Raw genomic sequence first — 22,618 nt, 5'->3', positions numbered from 1 at the left:
GGTGACATTTGCCTGCACTTTGACAGCTATAATGTGTACAATCTACATGCAAAAATAAACTTCTGTAAGAAGTCAGCAGGTAAAGTGGTATCCGTGGAGGAAAAGGGATGGCCAATGTGTCAGGACTGGAAGTGCAGAGGAAAAAGGTAGTCGGGGGAGATAAGACAGGCACTGATAGTGGTTAGGTGGAATCAAATGAGTTGAGGGGGCAGACAGAGCTAGGTGCAGGGGTGGGGCTGCTGAGATAGAGGCAGAACAGTGTCTAGTAGGTGAGGTGTCTGGACTCTCTTGTGTTCCCACCCTATCTACATGTGCTACAATATTCCATACGTGCAGGGCCCTGAGAATTGACACGTAGCCAGTTTGGTTCATTATCCTCTGCCCTAAAGCACCAACACTGGAACCGGCTCAACATGTTTAGCAAGGCAAGTACCTTTGCTATTATGATTGAAAGGAGCCTCAGAGGTCCGACACAGAATCTCCTGTGATCTTGCCTGCAAGTTTGGTCACATTGATGGAATCTTCACCCCAGTAAAATAGCAAATGGAAAGTAGAGCTGAAGAAGAATGTCCCTTCCCATTGGGAAAGGCTTTCCAGCACAGGTCTGGTTGAAAGATAACCTTACAGTTTTCAACTCACCCCTTGGTATCCAGCCATGAAAATATGCTAGTTATAAGCTTAACTGTCTTTGTGTGTATGGTTGAGATTCAGGAAATTCCTACTAAATGCAAGCCATTGTCTTCTCCCACTCACTAGACAAATGTTTGGCCTGGTTCGACAAAAATGATTGAAAGGTGAAAGGAATTAGATCACAGAAAAGTACATAGAAACTGGTGGAGAATCAAGGATACAGGGACAAAATCCCAAAATTAGAGCCAAGTCCTTTGGGAAGGAACTCAGGAAGCAGTCTATCCACAAAGCAAAATCAATTGTCTGCAAGTGCAGAAGGATAGTCAGAATGTCCCAGGCTGAGATCAGTGGTCTTTGCTGCTTCACTGCATTGAAGGATGTGGTGGAAAGACAGGTAAATGAATATAAACTGCAGTTCAGCTTCAATCTACTTTAATGATGGAGCAAAGGCTTGTTCTGTCCCAGCCTCAGGGAATCTGCATTTCAGCATTGGTCAGCTTGGAATTTTGCATCCTGTCAAGGTGAAGGGGGAGGAATCGGCAATCTCTGTATGCATGTATGAACGCTCCTCTGTGTGTCCATTGTGTGCGTGTGTACATGTGTGAGTGGAGGAGACTTTACATAGATGAACAAAACTGGATTTTGAACTAAGACCATCAGGAGCTGCATAAGTCCAAGGAGATGTAAACACAAATGTATTCAGACTGATAGAACCAAGGTCTTGAAAAAAAAGTATGGTTGGAAAAACAGTTGCTTTGTACTCAAGAACCCATAATGAGGGTATCCATTTTGGGTAATTTTATGAACTAATAATGTCATTAATCATAGCTCTGGAAGCATTGGAAGCCCAGATGGCTCTACATTCCCAGTATAAGAATTTATTGGAGTGCAAATACCTCTACAGCAGTGGTATCTAAGCATGGAGTCCATGGACCCCTTGGTTAATGGTGAGGGTCCATGGCATAAAAAAGGTTGGAAAGCCCTGCTTTAGAGATGTATGTCAAATACTGCTGACACTGATTTGGATTCAGTCATAAATTAGCGATTTCTAAAGTGTTCTTGGCTCATGATCACTGGTGATCAGCGGTGATGTTCAGGTATTTAAAACCTTTCCAAAGGTACTGAATGCAGCTTCAAAAGTTGGTGTTGCGTGGGCCCCAAAAAGGGCATTTTCCCAGTTACCCCTGCAGTGAACGGACTACAGTTTCACTAGTTTTCTATGCTTGCCAGCTTACTTCATTGTCAGAGTATCTGTAAAGACTTGGATGCATCTGTGATCATTGTGCAGTCGAGAATTGCAGAGAGAGTGCACTAATATGATCATTTGTACTTTGTATTTAGTTCAGCTAGTGAACCCTGATCTACTTGGTAAAGCAGGGGTCTCTCATTAAAATTTCCCCTGGGATAGACTTTGGTGTTGGGGTAGTAGACAAATTGTTCCAACACTACAATGTCTCCTTTGGTTGTTGGAAGTGGAAATAGAAACTGCACCAGAGCCTTGCAGACTTGGCTGGTCTGGCTGTCTGCTCAGACAAACCCCCAAGTTACTGATAGTGAACAGCCAGGGCTTTTCTCTAAGGTTTCAGCCTTTATTGAAGCTCATTGTGACTAGGAAAGTTTTTCAGACATAAACAAAATGTTTTCATTTGAGAGCAAGAGGAACTGGTTTACCAGAAAGCAAGCAGAATATGTAGCTCACTCACAGAGGAGGTGGCAAAAGTGATGAGCAGAGGTAGTTTTGAGGAGAAGCAATCTTGAAACAATCTAACCATGTTAGATTGAAGGAGAAGTGGACTTGTTATACTGAAGGTGCTAAGTGCTTTGTTTCTGTGCTGTAGGTAATTTCCCATTCTGTAGAAAATACTGGCATGTGTCAGATCAACCCTGTACCAACATACATGAGAACCGGATCTGGCATGAGGTTTGAACAGAGTCATGGATTCTGGCAACCACATGAACTTCTCCAAGAGACATAAATCCCCAGGGAAATGTACAAGGTTACTAAATAAAGGCTGGGAAGATTTTCTATCTCTCCACACTCCCAATCTATCCAGTTCCAGTCCTCAGACACACCCAACAAAATAATCAAAGCTATCACAACAAACAAAATATTCATAAGGAACTTATTGTATCAGTGCACAATACTTAAATGTAGATGATCTGGTGGAAAGCCTAATTCACTCCATTGATGCAACAGAGTTTGTTGTAAACTGAAATTCCTCCTCATCTCTGTTCTAAATGGATATATTTATATTCTGAGGCTATGTGCTCTAGTGCTAGACTCCCACATTGCAGGAAACATCCTTTCTACATCCACTCTGTCTAGGCCTTTCAATATTTGACAAGTTTCAACAAAATCCCCCTCATTCTTCTAAACTCCAGCAAGTACAGAGCCAGAGACATGAAATGATCTTAATATGTTAACCCTTTCATTCCCAGAATCACCTCGTGAAACTCTCTGGATGCTCTCTAATGCCAGCACATCTTTTCTTTGATAAGGGGTCCAAAACTGCTCGTAATACTTCATGTGCAGTCTGACCAATGCCTTATAAAGTCTCAGCATTACATCCTTGCTTTTATATTCCAGTATTCTCGAAATGAATGCGAACATTGCATTTGCCTTCCTCACCACTGACTCGATCTGCAAGTTAACATTTAGGGAATCCTACACAAGGGCTCCCAAGTCCCTTTGCACCTCTGAATTTTTGAATTTTCTGCCCATTTAGAAAACAGTTTATGTCTGTATTCCTTCTTTCGAAGTGCATGACCATACACTTCATTACACTGTATTCCATCTGTCACTTTTTCGCCCATTCTAGCAATCAGTTCAAGACCTTCTGCAGACTCCCTGCTTCCTCAACACCACTTACCCTTCCACCTATTTTCATATTGTCCACAAACTTGTGTGCAAAATTCCAACATCTAAATTGTTGACATATAAGGTGAGAAGAAGTGGTCCCAATAGCTTCTCCTGGAACACAACTAGTCACCAGCAGCCAACCAGAATAGACCCCTTTTATTCCCACCCTTTTTGCCTCTTGCCAGTCAGCCACACTTTATCCATGCTAGACTCTTTCCTGTACTACCATGGGCTTTTATCTTGTTAAGCAGATTCACGTGTGGCACCTTGTCAAAGGCCTTCTGAAAATCCAGATAAACAACAGCAACTGACTTTTGTTTGTCTATCCTGCTTGTTACTTCCTCAAAGAAGTCCAACAGATTTGTCAGGCAAGATTTCCCCTTAAGGAAACCATGCTGACTTTGGCCTACTTCATCATATGTTCCAAGTACCCAGAAACCTCGTACTTAATAATGGACTCCAACATCTTCCCAACCACTAAGGTCAGGCTTACTAGCCTATCATTTCCTTTCTTCTGCCTCCATCCCTTAAAGAGTGGAGTGACATTTACAATTTTCCAGTCTTCCGGAACCATTCCAAAATCTAGTGATTCTTGAAAGATCATTACTAATGCCTCCACAATTTCTTCAGCTACCTCTTTCAGGACGATGGATGTAGTCCATCTGGTTCAGGTGACTTTGCTACCTTCAAACCTTTTAGTTTCCCAAGCGCCTTTTCCTAAGTAATGGCAACTGCACTTACTTCTGCCCCCTGACATTCTCAAATTTCTGGCACACTGCTAATGTATTCCACAGTGAACACTGACACAAAATACTTATTGAGGTCATCTGCCTTTTTGTTGTCCCCCATTACTGCCTCTCCAGCATCATTTTCCAGCAATCCAATGTCCACTCTCGCCCCTCATTTACTTTTTATACTGTACAACTGAAAAAAACTTTTGGTGTCCTCTTTGATTTTACTGGTGAGCTGACCTTCATATTTCATCTTTTTCTCTCCTTGTGTTTTTTTAGTTGCTCTCTGTTGATTTTTTTAAAATCCCAATCCACTAACTTCCCACTAATTTTTGCTTTTATGTTGGCTTTGACTTTTCTTGTCAGCCATGGTTGCCTTATCCTCCCTTTAGAATACGATTTCATCTTTGGGATGCATCTGTCCTGTGCTTTCTGAATTGCTTCCAGAAATTCCAGCCATTGCTGCTCTGTCATCATCCCTGACAGTGTCCCTTTCCAATCAACTTTGGCCAGCTCCTCTCTCATGCACCTGTAATTTTCTTTACTCCACTATAATACTGATACATCTGACTTTAGCCTCTACCTCTTAAACTACAGGGTGAATTCTATCGTATTATAATCACTGCCTCATAAGTGTTCCTTTACATTAAGCTCCATAATCAAATCTGGTTCATTTGGTTCATTACACAACACCTAATCCAGAACTACCTTTCCCCTGACTACAATTTTTCCCTATCATTTTCCAGTTCATCCTCTAAGACTGGGGGGGGGGGGGGGGGGGGGGAGGCATAGCTAATTTTGGAAGAAATTAGGATTTTCTATTGATGAGAAAGGTATCTTTGCTACTGATTAGATTACTTTACATTCACTGAGAACACGATGGGCAGGATGCTACAATCACAATATACACCTGCAGCTAGGTATCCTGACAGACTCCTGGTGGTAGAAGTGGCTGGATAAGGGCTCTTTCTGATTACCATTGAATTTAACCTTAATTATCCCTGTTGCTACATGGTAGGGACCTGTCAGAGCAGATAAGAGCACATCACTGAGATGATGTCAAGAGGTTTAAAAAACCAATGAAAGTGTAAATAATGTGAGTTGATGCGAGAAATTGTCATGGAAACCGATGGTGCTTATATATATATATATGGACCCATGCAGTACATGGTCAGATGGTCTCCATAAGTGAGCATTTACTTTCTGTTGTGTACTGGGCGGAAGTGGATTTTTGGGGTGCTGTCTGGTCTCAAAGGAATGGCTACTTGTGTGTGTGTGTGTGCGCGCTACATTTTTGTGGGAACAGAATTGGGTCTTTGCTGCGCTCTCTGAGAATTCAGTGAAATCATGGCTGTTCGACCCAAACTCATCCCACTCGTTCTTGAACAGTCACAGCTGCAAAAAATAATGAAAATGTGTTTAAGATTATTAAATGAGCTAGGATCTCCTGCTTCCATAACTTGCATAATGAATTGTTTAGTAACTTTTCTCCCAACTGACTTCATTCTGATATCCTGTCCCATTAGTCTCCCAGTAATAAACTACCCAAGCTATCAGCTTCTTTCAAAATCTCAGCCAAGTCACCTGTAATATTCTGGATTCAAAGAAATTCATACTGAATCACTTTTTTCCATTAAGCTTTCAGCGCTTGGCCTGATTGTAAAGCCTTCGCTTTCAGCATAGAGTGGTACAGTTTGGACACAGGTCTTGGGCCTAATAGATACATCCCAACTATCGAACTCCCACTTCCTTATTCAAAATAAATCACATTTTTTGTCTGCACATTTCTGTCAATCACATTCCCCACAACCATATTCTGCTGCACACTTTAAATACAGTGGAGTATTAATCTAACCTTGGGGCTCAGGAAGTCAGCAATTTTGTTTTCCCCACAGAATCTACTTGACTTGCTGAGTTGCCCCAGAAGACAGTTTGTTGCTCTAACCTGCCAGTCCTCCTTTTTTGTGGATGTGGGAAGAAACTGGAGCACCGGTTAATGGCTCAGCACAGAGTAGATAGGCTGAAGGGCCTGATTCTGTGCTGTAGTCTTCTATCACTCTATGACATCCAGTAGAATCCCATATAGCCACAGGCAGGGCAAACTATCTCCATGTACAGATGGCATTTGGGGTCAGCATCTTTTGACCTTCCTTCTAATTTTTTTTTACAGTTACATGGACCAACCATTGCTCTGAGCAGGAAATTTTTACACAGCCTGAAACTATACAGACTTTAAATGTTCTTTTTTTGTAATATGCATTTTTATGAAAACATAGAATAAAAATTGAGAAATCACATACTTATTTGTTATTTATTAATTGAAGGGTATAATGAAATTCAGGGTGGCAGGGTGGAGCATCTCTCTACCAAAGGAGGTGTAAGTCACTCCTTCCCTCTGCAAGCCTGCAGGTTATCCATAGGCTGATTAGACCCCCCCCCCCAACCCCGTTCAGGATCACTTGAAGCCATGGGAGCAGATGGTGGATGGTCATATGAGCAGCTGATGCATATCACAAGGCCTGGTTATGTGACCACTGACACCGGGTAAACAACCTCTGTAGAGTGCTGATAATGTCTGGGGTCACCTGTATTGTAAAGACACTGCCCAGAAGAAGGCAATGACAAACCACTTCAGTAGGAAAAAAATTGCCAATAATCATGGTCGTGCGGACTATGATCACCCACATCATGTGGCATAGCACATAATGATGATGACGGAACTGAAATATGGTACAACAAAGAAAATCTTTCAAGATTTGTAAACTTTTTCTCGTCTGTCTTTATTCCAGCTGCGCGGCAACAAAGGCTATGTGCACGGGAGCGTTTCAGTCACCGCGCAGCCGCGCACCCGCGCTGCTTACAGGGAGGAGTGTCAGCGTCAAACAGTTGCTGGAGCTGTGAGCTAGCGGCTCTGCTAACTACACTGCTGCGCTCCCTATAGATTAAAGCAGATAGTTACTTCACAGGTGAATTGTTTCCACGCGGTGTTCTGTGTAACCGAACGTTTCCTTGCTTATAAAATTGGTGTTGAAATAGATTTTCTCTGTTAGAGATCAGCAACTGATATCGGGGGACAGATATCATTGGAGCAACGAAAGCAACAGATCTCTGTGAGCGAGGAGCAGTGGAAAGTGAAAGGCAAAGGCGCATTCAACGACTCCACACAGTTCACTGTTGCTGCACGTATGGTGAAGAAAGGTCAGCATACTCTTAGCGTATTTGTTCATTGGCAGAGAGCCTCTAGCCAGCACAAATAGTTGCTGAAATAAGTGCCCTAAATTTATTTTTCAAATCTCTCTCTTCCATTTATGTTTTAACCTCCATCTCAACCCTCTCAGGAGATGACGCATAGGTGAGTCTCTGCTAATATTTCACTGTGGCGGTTGCCTCTAGGGCCCCAAGATAACTGAATCTCCCACTTTTGGATGAAATTTTAAGTCGAGGTCCTGGCAAGCCTCAAGTTTTCTGATATAGCTTTCTGTATTGCTGGTTACAAGTTGTTGAGGGCAGACTGTGTAAACAGCATAAAAAGGAATAGATGTGGCATTATCTGGGGAGGGAGAAATGAGTCATGGGCTTCAGGATGAGTTTGCCTGGAGATAGGATTGAAGGTGATCGTCTATAAGTGGTGGTGGGGTTCAGGCTAAGGTGGTGTGGCGGTACAGTAGATACTGAGACTCGGGACAAAGTGTTGGTGGTTAAAATAAAAGGCAGGCATCAACAGGACAATCAAACCCGATTGTGAAAGTCCAACTATCTCTGAAATGAAGCTTACATTGATTATCAAGGCCATTCTCTGTTTGCTCCATTTTATCAGTCGATCATAATGGCATCCAAACACGTTTAGATGTCACTGTGTATATATATGGGTACCTCTGTGCATTTCACGGGCTCTGAAATCCCCTAAATGACTTTCAGTACTCTGTGAACCTTATAGTAAATGCTGAATCACCCAGCAAGAGACCACACAGACTAGGAGCTAACTGTCTGTCTTCTGTAGAAGACAGGATGAGCTGTCCCTCTACACGAGGAAGGTGGGTAGCTGGGCCAGTGTGTCCTGACATCTTCCCTTCAGATCCCCTCGAGCAGCTTGCAAAGCAGTTCCAAACTTTTCAAGTGTCACTGACATCGGAATCAGGTTTTTTTTGTTGTGAAACTTGTTCTTTTGCTGCAGCAGTACAGTGCAATATGTAAAAATTGCTGTAAGTTACAAACAAGAAATATATAAAAAATAAATAGTGCAAAATAGTTAGATAGGTTCATGGACCGTTGAGAAATCTGATGGCAGGAGGAAGATGTTCCTGAATCTTTTTCAGCAGATTAACATTTAATCATAATTTAAAAGATATTAACAATGAAGAAATAATTAAATAATTGAAATAGAGTAAAGTAAATCAAGCATCTACCTGGACTTGCTCTTCTATCTAGAGGATTAACCTGCACATTCAAGTGAATTGTGGGTGCCATTTGTGGACCAGCTGTCTCTGGGGTAAAGTTGAAGAGCTGGCTCAAAGCTACACCCCACCCTTTCATCAACACATTATCACCATGCCGCTAGATTCAATGATGAGCTTTACCTGGTATACATAAGTAGTGGACTTCTGCCTTTAACCGTGCATACGAGGATGACTGAGTTGCATCTTACTGACACCGGTCACTCAGTACAATTCACAATGATCAAGTTGTTAGTCATTGAGTCATCCATCATGAAAGCGTGCCTTTCGGCCCACCACGTCGGTGTCAACCATCAGACACTCCTCTAGAATGATAAGACCCAACGCAGATTGGGGGACCACTTTGTCGAACACCTTTGCTCCATCTGGTAAAAGTAGGATTTCCCAGTGACAAACCATTTTAACTCCCATTCTGAAAAGTCTGCCCGTGACCTCTTCTTCTGCCATGTTGAGGCCACTCTCAGGTTGGAGGAGCAACATCTCAAATTCTGTCTGGGTAGGCTCCAACCTGATGGCATGAACATCAATTTCTCCTGCTTCCAGTAATTTTTCCACCTCCCCCTACCCTCTTCTTCATTTGGCCACTTTGGCCCCCCCTTACCTCTTCTCCTCACCTGTCTTTCACCTCCCTTGGTGCCCCTCCTCCTACCCTTTTTCCCAGATTCCTTCTTCTCCAGCCATTTACTTTTTCCACCTTTCACCTCCTAGCTACTTTCTTCAGACCCCCTCCCCCATCCACCTGGTTCATCTGTCATCTTCTTGCTCGACTTCATTCCCCTTCCCCTACCTTCCTACTCTGGCATCTTCCCCCTTCCTTCTCAGTCCTGAAGAAGTGTCTTGGCCTGAAACATAGACTGTTCATTCATTTTCATAGATGCTGCCTGGCCTGCTGAGTTCCTCCTGCATTTTATGTGTGTTGCTCTGGATCTGCAGAGTCTTTTGTGTTAATGGATGTTTTCTGTAAAGTTCCTCTACACTTCTAATGAAGGTAGGAGGTGGCTGAAGGAATAGACTTGGCTAATAGAGGGTCATGCAGAATGCCTTCAACCCTTCAGTTTGTGTGTTTATGGCCACAATCTTCAACAGTAACCGATGTACAACACTTAACGAACAATTGGATAGATGCTGCACCTCTTCATCACACAAAAGAAAATGGGCCAACCAGATCTGAGGATCACTGATCAGGACTGGGGACAGAGGCAAGAGTCAACAATCAGGATCTTGAACAGAGGATATGGCTTGGATATGACTTGGGTCCTTGAGGGATTGAGCTTATCAGAGATTGGGTTAAAGAGGATTGAAGGTTTTGGGAACTCAGTGGATTGTGGTACCAGGTGAGTGGGCCATTGGGGACTCAGCTGTTGGGGGTTCTGGCCATTATGGAATTTGGTCGTTAGATTATTGAGTCATCAGGGCCCTAGAGAAATCTGGAAATTTGGTTCAGGACCACCTAGGCCAGAGATAATTGATTGGGACCACAATGGTCAGTCTCAGGTGATGAACTGAAAGAAATATTACCAAGAATGATGAGACCTGATACTAAATATCAAATTTACCACGTATATTTAAATTGACACACAATAACCTGTAAAGTGTTGCATTCTATTTTGTCAAAAGTTTATTTTCAATTACTGAATTAAATAACACTTTGCAATCAAATTTCTTGACCAATGTTTCAAACTGAGAATGTCAATGAGATTATTGTGTGGCTGATGTTCAGTTTTCTTGGAAGATGAAAGTAATTCAGAAGTAGTTAAATGACTTTGGGGCAGTCTGATGGCACAAACACAACAACTTTTTTTTTTGAGATACAGTGTGAATAGGCCCTTCCAGCCTTTAGAGCCATGCCACCTAGCAACCCCTAAATTAAACCTAGCCAAATCAAAGGACAATTTACAATGACCAATACACCTACTAACCAGTACACCTTTGGACTGTGGGAGGAAACCAGAGCACCCAGAGAATATCCATATGCATCCAAGGGGAGAATGTGCAGACTCTTTGCAGATAATGTCAGAATTGAACTCCAAGCTCTGATATCCTAAGCTGTAATAGTGTCATGCTAACTGCTATGCTACCATGGCATCCACTTATATGATCACAAGTTGTTTTAACTCCTAATAAAAATGATCGATGTAGATTATTTTCGGGCAATCTAGGTTGATACATGAGACAATTAACAGTAGGATGGGCTGGTCAGTTGAGCAGAATGGGTGTAGAGCATAATTCCACCATAAAAAGCTCAGGTCAAATAGTCTGCTACAACATGTCTGTTATTGGTGGCTGATTGGCCTCTATAAATTAATGCCTTAATAGGAATAGTCGCAAAATTACATCGCCAGCCATCAGCTTGTCTCTGTATGGCGAAGGTGCTTGTCGATTACTTTTTAATCTTCTGTGCATTTTAAGCTGTTATGAGTTACTTATTTATTTACTGCCTGTTACACTGCTGGCGATCAGGGCAGCAATGAAGGTCCTCCATCTATGTCTGTCTTTGGCCATCTTCTCTGTTGTGCCTCAGGTGTGGTTCAGGGGTTCTCATTTCTGCCTCTACAATACAGCACCAAGTTGTCTTTGGTCTCCTGCGTTTCCTCAATGAAGTGATGTCTTGATGGTGGAGTTGGCCTCTCTTCTCATCATGTGTCCAATCCATCTCCAACATTTCCTCATGACGATTGTGGCCATGTCCTCTTGGTAACACTGAATGAGTAGGGCATGGTTGGAGATCTTCCTTGGCCAAAAAATATAAAGGTTCTTCCAGAGGCTTGTGGTATGGCAGGGTTGCTGTCTGTCATGTGTAATAGCTGTGGTGTAAAGGTGTATAAAGGGAGAAAGGAAGAGACCCTGGGTGGACCAGTGAGAGTAGGAAAGCAATACAAGGAGACTAGGTTACCTGAAAATGGAAAATTCAATGTGCTCAGTGGACAGCATTCAGTGGACCACATTTAAGTCATATCAAAGTAAGCCATGTTAGTTTCTGCATTGTAATCATGGATCTGCATTGTACATACGGCCCACTATTTTCCTCTAGTTCCTCCACGGTGCGGGTCTGGTCTTGCAGAGGAACTGCCAGGAAACCCATGGGCCAAGTAGTAAGTCCTTTATGTTAAATTACAGGCACACTGGAAGAAGAGGCTATGAGATCTAACTTCTGTGCCTGATTGCTTGGGGAAGTGGGGTAAATTATGGGTTAAAACTAAATCCCGAGATCTATGTGTTGAAGTGTGGTTCAAAGCACAGGAGAAAGTTGCTTTAGCACTAAATTTAATCAGAGCAATTGCTGTAAGACAGACTGCCTGCAGGAATGTTGATGACAATGTCAAGATGAGTAAATTAAATTGGCATTTTACTGCAGTGTAAATGAAACCATCTGTAGATGACAATCCTATGTTTGATGTGTGTGAGCAGGGAGATCAGAGTGAAGGGGGGAGGGAAGAAGGGAAGTTTTTTAAATGCAGGATGGACAAGTCTAGACGAAATATGGACAATTCTAGCTAAAAAAAAATCCCAGTCAGTCCTTAACTGTTCATGGGAAATTCAGAACCCAGACCAAGAAAACACGATCATAAGAACATAAGGAATAAGAAATAGAGCAGGAGTTCGAGCCTTCTCCACCATTCAATAAGATCATGACTGATCTGGCCATGGACTCATCTCCACCTACCTGCCTTTTTCCCATCACTCTTAGTTCCCCTACTATGCAAAAAAAATCATAAAAGTTCACAACACAAAAGGAAGTCATTCAACATTTGGTGTCCAACCTGGAAAATTATGACTTTGGCTTCAGCCCAGTTGCTGGTCCAGATCCCTACTGAGCTACTCCAGCTCTTTTTAGATATTGGGAAGCTTTCTGCATCCACTGTCCCCTCAGGATAGTGAAATTCACTTTCGGGAAGAAAAGGGTATAACCTGATATGAATAATGGTGTATAGGGCAGAAGGAGAGAGAAAAATAGAGAGACGACTGGGGATTTCTCATGAATGACTCAACATAGCCTATTTAGGGTAATTGGAAAATACCAAGAGCAGAAACAACAGCTGATTTCTTTCTCTGCTTTTAAGACTTCAACTGTTGCTGAGCTGAGTTACTTGACCAGGGGCTGTGGGCTTTCCTCGGTACAAAGTAAGGAAGGGGCAAATATCAGTTATTTTATAATCTCAGGTTAAAATAGCATTAGCTTTTCTTATTACGTTAATCTGACATGTCTTTAGCATGTTTTTTTTTAAAGATGTGTTTATAATCTTCCTGATTTTTTTTTAATAAACTGCAGGTTTAGTGTCTACCAGTACAGGAAATGATGAGACAGTTATTTCCTTCAGGAAAGCCGCCACAGCAACTGGTACCCCAACTAGACCCTTGGAAGGTGAGTGGAGTTTCAGTTCAATCTAAGCTTCAGGAACACAAGGGAAAAAATTAAAATAGAGCACATCTGAAAGGAACATTATTTTCAAAGCACTCAGTAAGCAGCATCACTAATGCTGAAATAAACAAACTGAGAAGTTGAAATATTTGTAGTAATTCTATTAAATCTGTTAACACGGTGAACACTTCTTGCCTGGCAAGAACCATAGTCATACTGATTGACAATTGATAAGACCAAAATAGTAGGAGGGTGTTTTCACTTCCCATACTAGTAAGATGAAGGATATCTTCCGTCACCCAGTAAACACAATCATAAATACAAAAGATTCTCCAGATGCTGGAAATCCAGAGCAACACACACAAAATACTGGAGGAACTCAGCAGGTCAGGGAACATCCATGGAAATTAATAAACATTGACGTTTTGGGTCGAGACCCTTCTTCAGGATGACAATACAGAATTCAGAGTCTCTGCTCCAGGATGGAGTCCAGAGTGAGATTCTGACCCCAAAGCTCAAGATGTAGAACTTCTGAGGACAAAGGCTCCCTTCAATCTGCATCTCGTGAGTGCAATAAATCCTGTTATTCAATGCTCACTCACAACTATATTGGTCATGAATCATTAACTACTCTGGTCACAGAATATAATTCTAATCCTACATGCTTCAACACTCTGTATTTTCAATTCCCACTGTTTTATCTTAATTTATATATTTCATTAATTTGCAATCCTATTGGTGCGCATGTGGAGTTTTTGCAATAGATCACACAACAATAGACTCTGTTTAAACTTGTTTATTCTGTACCATAACGCCAGTTATTCATACTTGCAGAAACTTGTCCCATTTGAGTCTGTACCCAGTGGGAGTTGGAGGTGGGGTGAGAATTGGCAGGAAGATCTAACGAGCTCTGTCACACTCACCAGGAAACAAACACTGCCTGGGCATGAGAGCTTGTAGGGAATATCAGACCAATCTGGTTACATTACTGTATTTACAAACATTTTGACAGTGTGCTGGGTGTTATTTCTTGCTGGTTATGATTGGTAACACAATATAATTTTTTCATATTGCATTAATTTGGCAGGGGTTTGGGAACCAGAGTGATGGGGCTAGGGATGGGACAATTAGTATACTAGAAGATGTAGGGTGTAGTGAGAGTGCGAGGAAGGAAAGGCAGATGATAGGGGAAACTTGCAGTAGTGAGATGAGGTGAAGTGTAACATGGGGGCAAAATTGAAAAGGATGATGAATACAGGACTGGAGGTGTTATATTTGAATGCACACAGTATACGGAATAATGTAGATGATCTTGTAGAGCAGTCAGAGATTGGGAGGAATGATGTTGTTGGCATCTCTGAGTCATGGGTGAAAGGAAATCATAGTTAAGAGCTTAACATCCTAGAATAGACATTGTATTGGAAGGACAGGCAAGTAGGCTGAGGGTTTGGGTGGCTCTGTTGATCTAAAAAAAAGAAATCAAATCCTTAGAAAGAGGTGACATGGAATCAGAGGATGTAGAATTCTTGTGGGAAGAACTAGGAAACTGCAAGTGTGAAAGACCCTGATGGGAGTTTTATGCAGGCCTCCAAACAATAGCCAGCAGTGAGCTACAAATCACAACGGGAGATAGAAAAGGCATTTAGTAAGGGCAATGTAATGATAGTTACTGGGGATTTAAATATGCAGGTAGTTTTGGAAAATGAGGTGGTTGTTGGATCCCAGGAAAGGGAATTTCCAGAATACCTATGAGATGGCTTTTTCGCACAGCTTGTGGTTGAGCTCACAAGGGAAAAATCAATTCTCAAATGGGTGTTGTATAATGAACCAGATTTCAGCTTTAAGCTAAAGGAGCCATTAGGAGACAGTGATCATAATATAGAATTCACCCTGCAGTTTAAGAGGGAGAAGCGAAAGTCAGATGTATTGGTATTTCAGTGGAGTACAGAGGCATGAGAGAGGAGCTAGCCAAAGTTGATTGGAGGTGGGACACTATCAGAGATGATGGCAGAACAGTGTAACCCCCTGGGTCACCTCAGGCTCGCTCAGCTCGTTCTCGTCTAGGGGGAGCAGCCTTCGGCCCCGCCAAACTGGGTAATCAGCTGGTGTGGATGCTGTGTGATGTCCCCACCTCGCCCAAAAACAGACAGTACAACATATGTGATTAAATGATTACAATTTATAAAGATTACTATAACTGATTAATAACCATATAGCATATGTGAAGGAAAAGAAAATAAAGAAAAGGCGCCAAACTTACCAAAGTCCAAACCACTTCGTGCACAACCGTTGGAGCTCAATTACTGAAGTCTTCTGGCCACCATTCGATCCCCTCCGAACTCCTCGACTCACAGCTCAGGACCACCTGAAGTGGTCACCCAAGCACATCTATCTTCGTCTCCTCTCCTCGGGGTACCTCCTGGCCTTGGACCCCTACTTGGGGTCCGTTCCTCACCCAGCTCACAGCATCGCATCCTCTCTCTCTCACCCCCTCGCGCTGATCTCCCCAAAAGCCCGCCAACAATAGCTTACAGACTCAGAAGAAAGAACAACATTAATCCCAATTGGTTTACAAAAGAATACAATTCTCGTTATCAGTAAATTTTAACCCAAACAAGCTTCCAGCACTCTCGCAACAAAGAAGCATTCCTACTGTTAACAAAACAAAGAAGCCATTTTGATTAACATACACAGTAACAAAGAAAAAGAAGAAACCCCCTTTACAACAGCAATGGCTGGAGATTCTGGGAGCAATTCAGAAGGGGCAGGATAGAACATTAAAAATTTAGAATGTTTTTGACAAGAACAGGCCATTCGGTCCAACAAAGCTTGTCAAATGAACATCCGCATAGTGTCTTGAAATAGCTATCAAGTTTAGATTTAGATAGATACATCCCAAACATGAAGAAGTATTCTAAAAGGAGGATGAGGCAACCATGGCTGTCAAGGGAAGTCAAAGACAGCATAAAAGCAAAAGAGAAGGCATATAATATAGGAAAAATTAATGAGAAGGTAAAGGATTGGGGAGTCTTAAAAAAAGCAACAGACGACAACTAAAAAAGCCATAAAGGGAGAAAAGATGAAATATGGAGGGAAGCTGGCTAATAATATAAAAGAGGATACAAGAAGTTTATTCTAGATATATGAAGAGTAAAATTGAGACGTGAGTGGATATCAGACAGCTGAAAAATGATGCTGCTGAGGTAGTAATGGGGGAACAAAGAAATGGCAAACAAATTGATCAAATATTTTGCATCAGTCTTCATTGTAGAAGACACTAGTAAAATGCCAGAAATGTGAGAGTGTCAGAGGGCAGAAGTGAATGTAATAGCTGTTACTAATGAGAGGTTGCTCAGGAAGCTAAAAAGGTCTGAAGTTAGATAAGTCACATTGACCAGATGGACTACACCACAGGGTTCTGAAAGAGGTGGCTGAGGAGAATATGGAGGCATTAGTAATAATCTTTCAAGAATTACTAGACTCTAGAATGGTTCCAGAAGACTGGAAAATTGCAAATGTCACTCCACTTTTTAAGAAGGGAGGGAGGCAGAAAAAAGGAAATTATAAACCAGTTAACCTAACTTCAGTGGTTGTGAAGATGTTGAAGTCTATTGTTAAGGATAAGGTTTTGGGGGTACTTAGAGGCTTGTGATAAAATAGGCCAAGCTCAGCATGGTTTTCTAAAAGGGGAAATCTTGCCTGACAAATCTGTTGGAATTCTTTTAGGAAACAACAGGCAGGATAGACAAAGGAGAGTCAGTGGATGTTGCTTACTTAGATTTGCAGAAGGCCTTTGACAATATGCCAACTTGAAGCTGCTTAACAAGTAACGAGCCCATGGTATTACAGGAAAGATGTTAGCATGGATAAAACATTGGTTGATTGGCAGGAGGCAAAGAGTGGGAATAAAGGGAGCTTTTCTGGTTGGCTGCCGGTGACTAGCAGTGTTCCACAGGGATTGATATTGGGACCACTTTTTTTCACTTTATATGTTAGTGATTTGGATGATGGAATTGATGTCTTTGCTGCAAAGTTTACAGATGATATGACAATAGGTGGAGGAGCAGGTAGTGTTGAGGAAGTAGGGTGTCTGCAGAAGGGCTTAGACAGATTTGGAGAATGAGCAAATAAGTGGCAGATGGCATATATTAGTGTAGGGAAGTGCATGGTCATGTATGTTGGTAGATAGAATAAATAATAATATTTTCTAAACGGGGAGAAAATTCAAAGATCAAAGGCACAAAGGAACTTGGGAGTCCTTGTGCAGGACTCCCTGAAGGTTAACTTGCAGGTTGAGTTGGTAGTAAGGAAGGCAAATGCAATGTTAGCATTCATTATGAGAGAATAAAATACAAGTGCCAAGATGTAATGCTGAGGCTTTATAAGACATTCATCAGACCGTACATGGAGTATTGAGAGCAGTTTTGGGCCCTTGTCTAAGAAAGGATGTGTAGGCAATGGAGAGAGTCCAGAGGAGATTCACGCGAATGATTCCGGGAACGAATGGATTAATGTACGAGGAGTGCTTGATGACTCTAGGCCTGTACACGTTGGAGTTTAGAAGAAAGAGGATGGATCGCATTGAAATGCACCCCTCATACAAACTCTTCTCCCTCCTGCCATCTGGGAAAAGGCACCAAAGCATTCAGGCTCTCACGACCAGACTATGTAACAGTTTCTTCCCACAAGCTATCAGGCTCCTCAATACCCAGAGTCTGGATTGACACCAACTTACTGCCCTCTCCTGTGCCTATTGTCTTGTTTATTATTTATTGTAATGCCTGCACTGTTTTGTGCACTTTATGCAGTCCTGGGTAGGTCTGTAGTCTAGTGTGGGTTTTGTGTTGTTTTACATAGTTCAGTGTAGTTTTTGACAGACAGACAGACAGACAGACTTTATTGATCCCGAGGGAAATTGGGTTTCGTTACAGTCGCACCAACCAAGAATAGCAAGAATATGTAGAAATATAGCAATATAAAACCAGAAATAATTAAATGATAATAAGTAAATTATTCCAAGTGGAAATAAGTCCAGGACCAGCCTATTGGCTCAGGGTGTCTGACACTCCGAGGGAGGAGTTGTAAAGTTTGATGGCCACAGGCAGGAATGACTTCCTATGACGCTCAGTGTTACATCTCGGTGGAATGAGTCTCTGGCTGAATGTACTCCTGTGCCTAACCAGTACATTATGGAGTGGATGGGAGTCATTGTCCAAGATGGCATGCAACTTGGACAGCATCCTCTTTTCAGACACCACCATCAGAGAGTCCAGTTCCACCCCCACAACATCACTGGCCTTACGAATGAGTTTGTATTGTTTGTATTGTTCATGTAGCACCATGGTCCTGAAAAGCATTGTCTCGTTTTTACTGTGTACTGTACCAGCAGTTATGGTCAAAATGACAATAAAAAGTGACGACTTGAATATTGAAAGGCCTGTATAGAATGAGTGTGTTACAGGATGTTTCCTGTAGTGAGAGAGTCTCGGACCAGAGGTCACAAACTCAGATTAGAGGGATGTCCATTTAGAACAGAGATGAGGAATTTCTTTAGCTAGAGGGCAGCGAATTTGTGGAGTTCTTTGCCACAGATAGCTGAACAGGCTAAGTCATTGGGTATATTTAAGGCAGACATTGATAGGTTCTTGATTAATCAAGGCATCAAAAGTTACGAGATAAAGGCAGGAGAATGGGGTTGAGAGGGATAATAAATCAACCATGATGGAATGGCAGTGTAAACAACTGGCAGAGTCGCCTAATTCTCCTCCAATTTCTTATAGTCTTATTGTCTTTTGTTCTCCTTCGGAGGATCCCCCGCCGACATACAAGGCTTTTCCAATAGCACCTCCCGTAAATGTAGCCATTCCACTAAGAAGGACAAAGGTAACACCACCATCTGCAGGATTTCCTCCAAATTGCCCATCATCCTGATTTGGAAACATCACTTGTGAATATTGCTGCTGCTTTCTAATCAGAATCATGTTTAACATTGCTGGCATATGTCATGAAATTTTCTGTTTTGTGGCAGCAGAACATTGCAATACATAATAATAAAGAAACTATAACTTACAATAAGAAATATGTATTTTTAAAAAAAAAGTTATTGCAAAGGAGAAGAGAAAAAATAGTGATGTTGTTTTTATGGATTCATTGTCCATTCAGAAATCTGATGGTGGGGAAGAAGAAGCTGTTCCTGAATCATTGAGTGTGTGTCTTCAGGCTTCTGTACCTCCTCTTTGATAGTAGCAATGAGAGGAGGCCATGTCCTGGGTGATGGGTGTGCTTAATGATGGCCGCTGCCTTTTTGAGGTCTCACCATTTGAAGATGTTCTTGATGCTGAGGAGGCTAGCGTCCATGATGGGACTGGCTGAGTTTAAAACTTCCTGCAGCTTTTTCTGATCCTCTGTAGTGCCCCCTTCCATACCAGACGGTGATGCAACCAGTTAGAATGCCGATTCTTCTGAAATTCCTAATGAAATGTAGCCATTGTCATGCCTTCTTTGTAATGCACCCAGGAGCATGAAGCAACATTCCAAGCACATGTTGATGAAATGGAAACTTGATTCACCATTATCAGTTTGAATTCTGCCTTTCCACCACTTTACACACAAAGACACTTCTGGATATTAAAATTTGCCCCATTTTTTTAATTTGTTTTACCTGGACAAGTTATACCTCAATATATAAAGAAGGTGGCCAAGGAGTTAACTGAAAAAAATGTAAATGATGTAAGATAAGTTTCAAAAATGACATAAATCAAATTCACAAAAATGTCTATGTGATAATATCTAATTTCTATGTTCTCTTCCAAGGACAGTCAGGTGTCTGGATGTTATACACGTGAACCAAGACATAACTTTCTTTCTTTTCAGGTTTTGCAAGAGTAGTCAAGTTGTGTGTTGCAGTGTTGGTGCACTGATACAATCATATTGTGTTAAAACTTCAATTAAAGTTATATTGCTAAGATGGGTAATGCTATATTGTGATCTCTTGGAGTTGCTTACCTTAAAATCGTGTTTCAGAGATTACAAGTCACCCTGATGTGCCCCTGGAGAGTGATGCTACGCTGGATAACCTGGAGACCTTCCTCAATAAACTTCACTCCAAGAGTAAGACAGATACATTTGAATTTCAATTAGAAGTCATTGCTCTATCTGTGGCCTCTCAAGCCATCGATAGTCAACCACCTGTAAAGGACTTGGGACCCAAATTACCTTCCACTCATAATGTACTCTGATACAGATCAGGAGCAGCTTGAAAAGGGTAACAAGTGTCTTTTTTCTAATATTGGTGCAGCACTATTGTTGACTTGGAACAGTGATTCTATATGATGCAGAAATGTGTTGATGTGCGAAGTAAGGCAGTCATTCGTGGGTCTGAATAGAAATCTTGCAGTCAATTGAAGTGTTTCTGTTGTGGTTTCAAGTTGTGTAAGTTAATATGTAACTCATTCTGCTGTGGATGATGGTTCCATTTTCAAAGCCCCAGCAATAATTGCAGCTCATTTTAACTGTCATAAACTAATAACAGTTGAATGTACGCAAGAACATTGATCCATTTGCTGAATTTATTTATTTGTTTGTTGGTTATTTAGAAATACAGCATGGAATATGCCCTTCAGGCCCTCTGAACTGCACCGCCTAGCGACCCCGATTTAACCCTACTCTAATCACGGGACAATTTACAATCAACCAATTAACCTACTTACCGATATGGCTTTGGACCGTGGGAGGAACCCATGTACTTCTGGACTGTACAAACACCTTACAAATGCTGTCAGAATTGAACTCCAAACTCAGAAGCCCTGAGTTGTAATTGTGTCGCACTAGCTGCTACCTTACCATGACAACCATTGACGAGAATGGGGCCCAGTCTGAAGTAGATTCATATTTCAAAGAATTAAGAAATGTTTTCAGATGGGAAAGAAGATAATGCATATGATGCAAGGGAATCAGAAACCATTTGCTTTACATCTTAGAAAATCACAGTCTAGTCCAATCAATGCTTACATACCTTTAATAGTCATTTAGGTTAAAATAGTTTAATAGAATGCAGAACGTGGAGACAGTTGTTTCTTAATCTTATACAGTAGTTCATACATCGCAACCAGTTTACTGCAGATTCTATCCAATGCGCATGGTTGTTTGTGCTGTCAGACCACTCAGCTAAGGTGAGCCACAGTTATGACTGGGGCTTTGGATGAGGAACCATCACACACAGCAGAGCGGGCTGTAGGGCTGCATGTCCACTGAGACAGTTTCAAAACAAAACAACAGCACGTTGTCTTGTTCTCCCCACTCTCTTGACAACTCCTCCCATTCTGTACATCCCACCTAGAGAATAGAGACAATTTGCAGTGGCAAATTAACCTACAAAGCTGCACGTCTTTGTGATGGGGAAAGAAATCAGAGAAAACTCACTGAGTCACAGGGAGAAGGTGAAAACTCAGCACAGTCAGCACTGCAGGTTATCATTTAACCAGGTCTCTGGCACTGTGAGCCAATGTTTCTACAAACTGCACGACTGCACCTCCTGAAGGTTTAGAAAAGAAAATTCAGGAGCTGATTCTTAAACTTTGGTGATGACTGGTGGAAACTCATGATGCATGATAGGGCAGGAAGTGAGAGGAGCAGATTAAAAGTTGGAGGGCTTTGAACATCAATGGTTAAGCTTTGCTCTAAAACATAGGACGTAGAAAACAGGCCCTTCGGCCCACAATGCTGTGCCAAACATGTACTTACTTTAGAAATTACTTAGGGTTACACATAGCCCTCTATTTTTCTAAGCTCCATGTACCTATCCAGGAGCCTCTTAAAAGACCGTATCGTACCCACCTCTCCCACAGTCGCTGGCAGCCCATTCCACGCACTCAACATCCTCTGCATAAAAAAAAACTTACCCCTGACATCTCCTCTGTACCTACTTCCAAGCACCTTAAACCTGTGTCTTCTCGTGTTAGCCATTTCAGCCCTGGGAAAAAGCCTCTAACTGTCCACACAATCAATACCTCTCATCATCTTCTACACCTCTGTCAGGTCACCTCTCATCCTCTGTCACTCCATGGAGAAAAGGCCAAGTTCAATATTCTCATAAGGCATGCTTGCCAAAGTAGACATCTTCAGTGCAGTAAATATTTTCTATTTAGTGTTTCTTCTGATGACACCAATCCATTAATTTTAAAATGGGCCAACATCAAACTGAAATAATACTGCTAATAATATTTTCATTATTGGAGGTCTGTCTGCATATGTCTCTCTGGGTGTTGTTCCTGAATTTTTGTTTTAATTTATTGTTTTTTCTTGGTCTGGGCATGGCTGGTAATGCCAGCATTTATTGCCTATTCCTCAGCCCTTGAGAAGGTGGTAGTGAACCACATTCAGCTATGGTACAACAGAATGACTTGCTGATCCACCTTGCTGTGGATTTGAAAAGGCATGTAAATCAGACTGGGCAAGAACAGCAGATTGCCTCCTCTGAAAGACATGGCCATTTTACCATTAAGAGACTGCATTTTAATTAACAATCCCAAATAGGTTTATTGCCTTGATTTAAATTCCACAACAGCCATAGTAGGATATAGAC

The 22,618-nt window shown here is 41.7% G+C and overlaps 1 protein-coding gene across 8 annotated transcripts in view; it reads left to right on the top strand.

The window, feature by feature from the left end:
* Window positions 1-22,618, top strand: part of LOC140741038 (supervillin-like) — a 249,757-nt gene that overhangs the window by 178,769 nt on the left and 48,370 nt on the right. For all 8 annotated transcript variants that reach the window (XM_073070681.1, XM_073070680.1, XM_073070682.1 and 5 more), the window contains 3 exons: window positions 7,272-7,419; window positions 12,946-13,038; window positions 20,059-20,145. In XM_073070681.1, coding sequence (XP_072926782.1) covers window positions 7,272-7,419; window positions 12,946-13,038; window positions 20,059-20,145 — 328 coding nt within the window. The remainder of the gene's footprint in view (window positions 1-7,271; window positions 7,420-12,945; window positions 13,039-20,058; window positions 20,146-22,618) is intronic.

The sequence above is a fragment of the Hemitrygon akajei genome, chromosome 18 (genome assembly GCF_048418815.1).
Source record: "Hemitrygon akajei chromosome 18, sHemAka1.3, whole genome shotgun sequence".
Taxonomy (NCBI): Eukaryota; Metazoa; Chordata; class Chondrichthyes; order Myliobatiformes; family Dasyatidae; genus Hemitrygon; species Hemitrygon akajei.
This window is presented reverse-complemented; position numbering and strand designations above follow the sequence as displayed.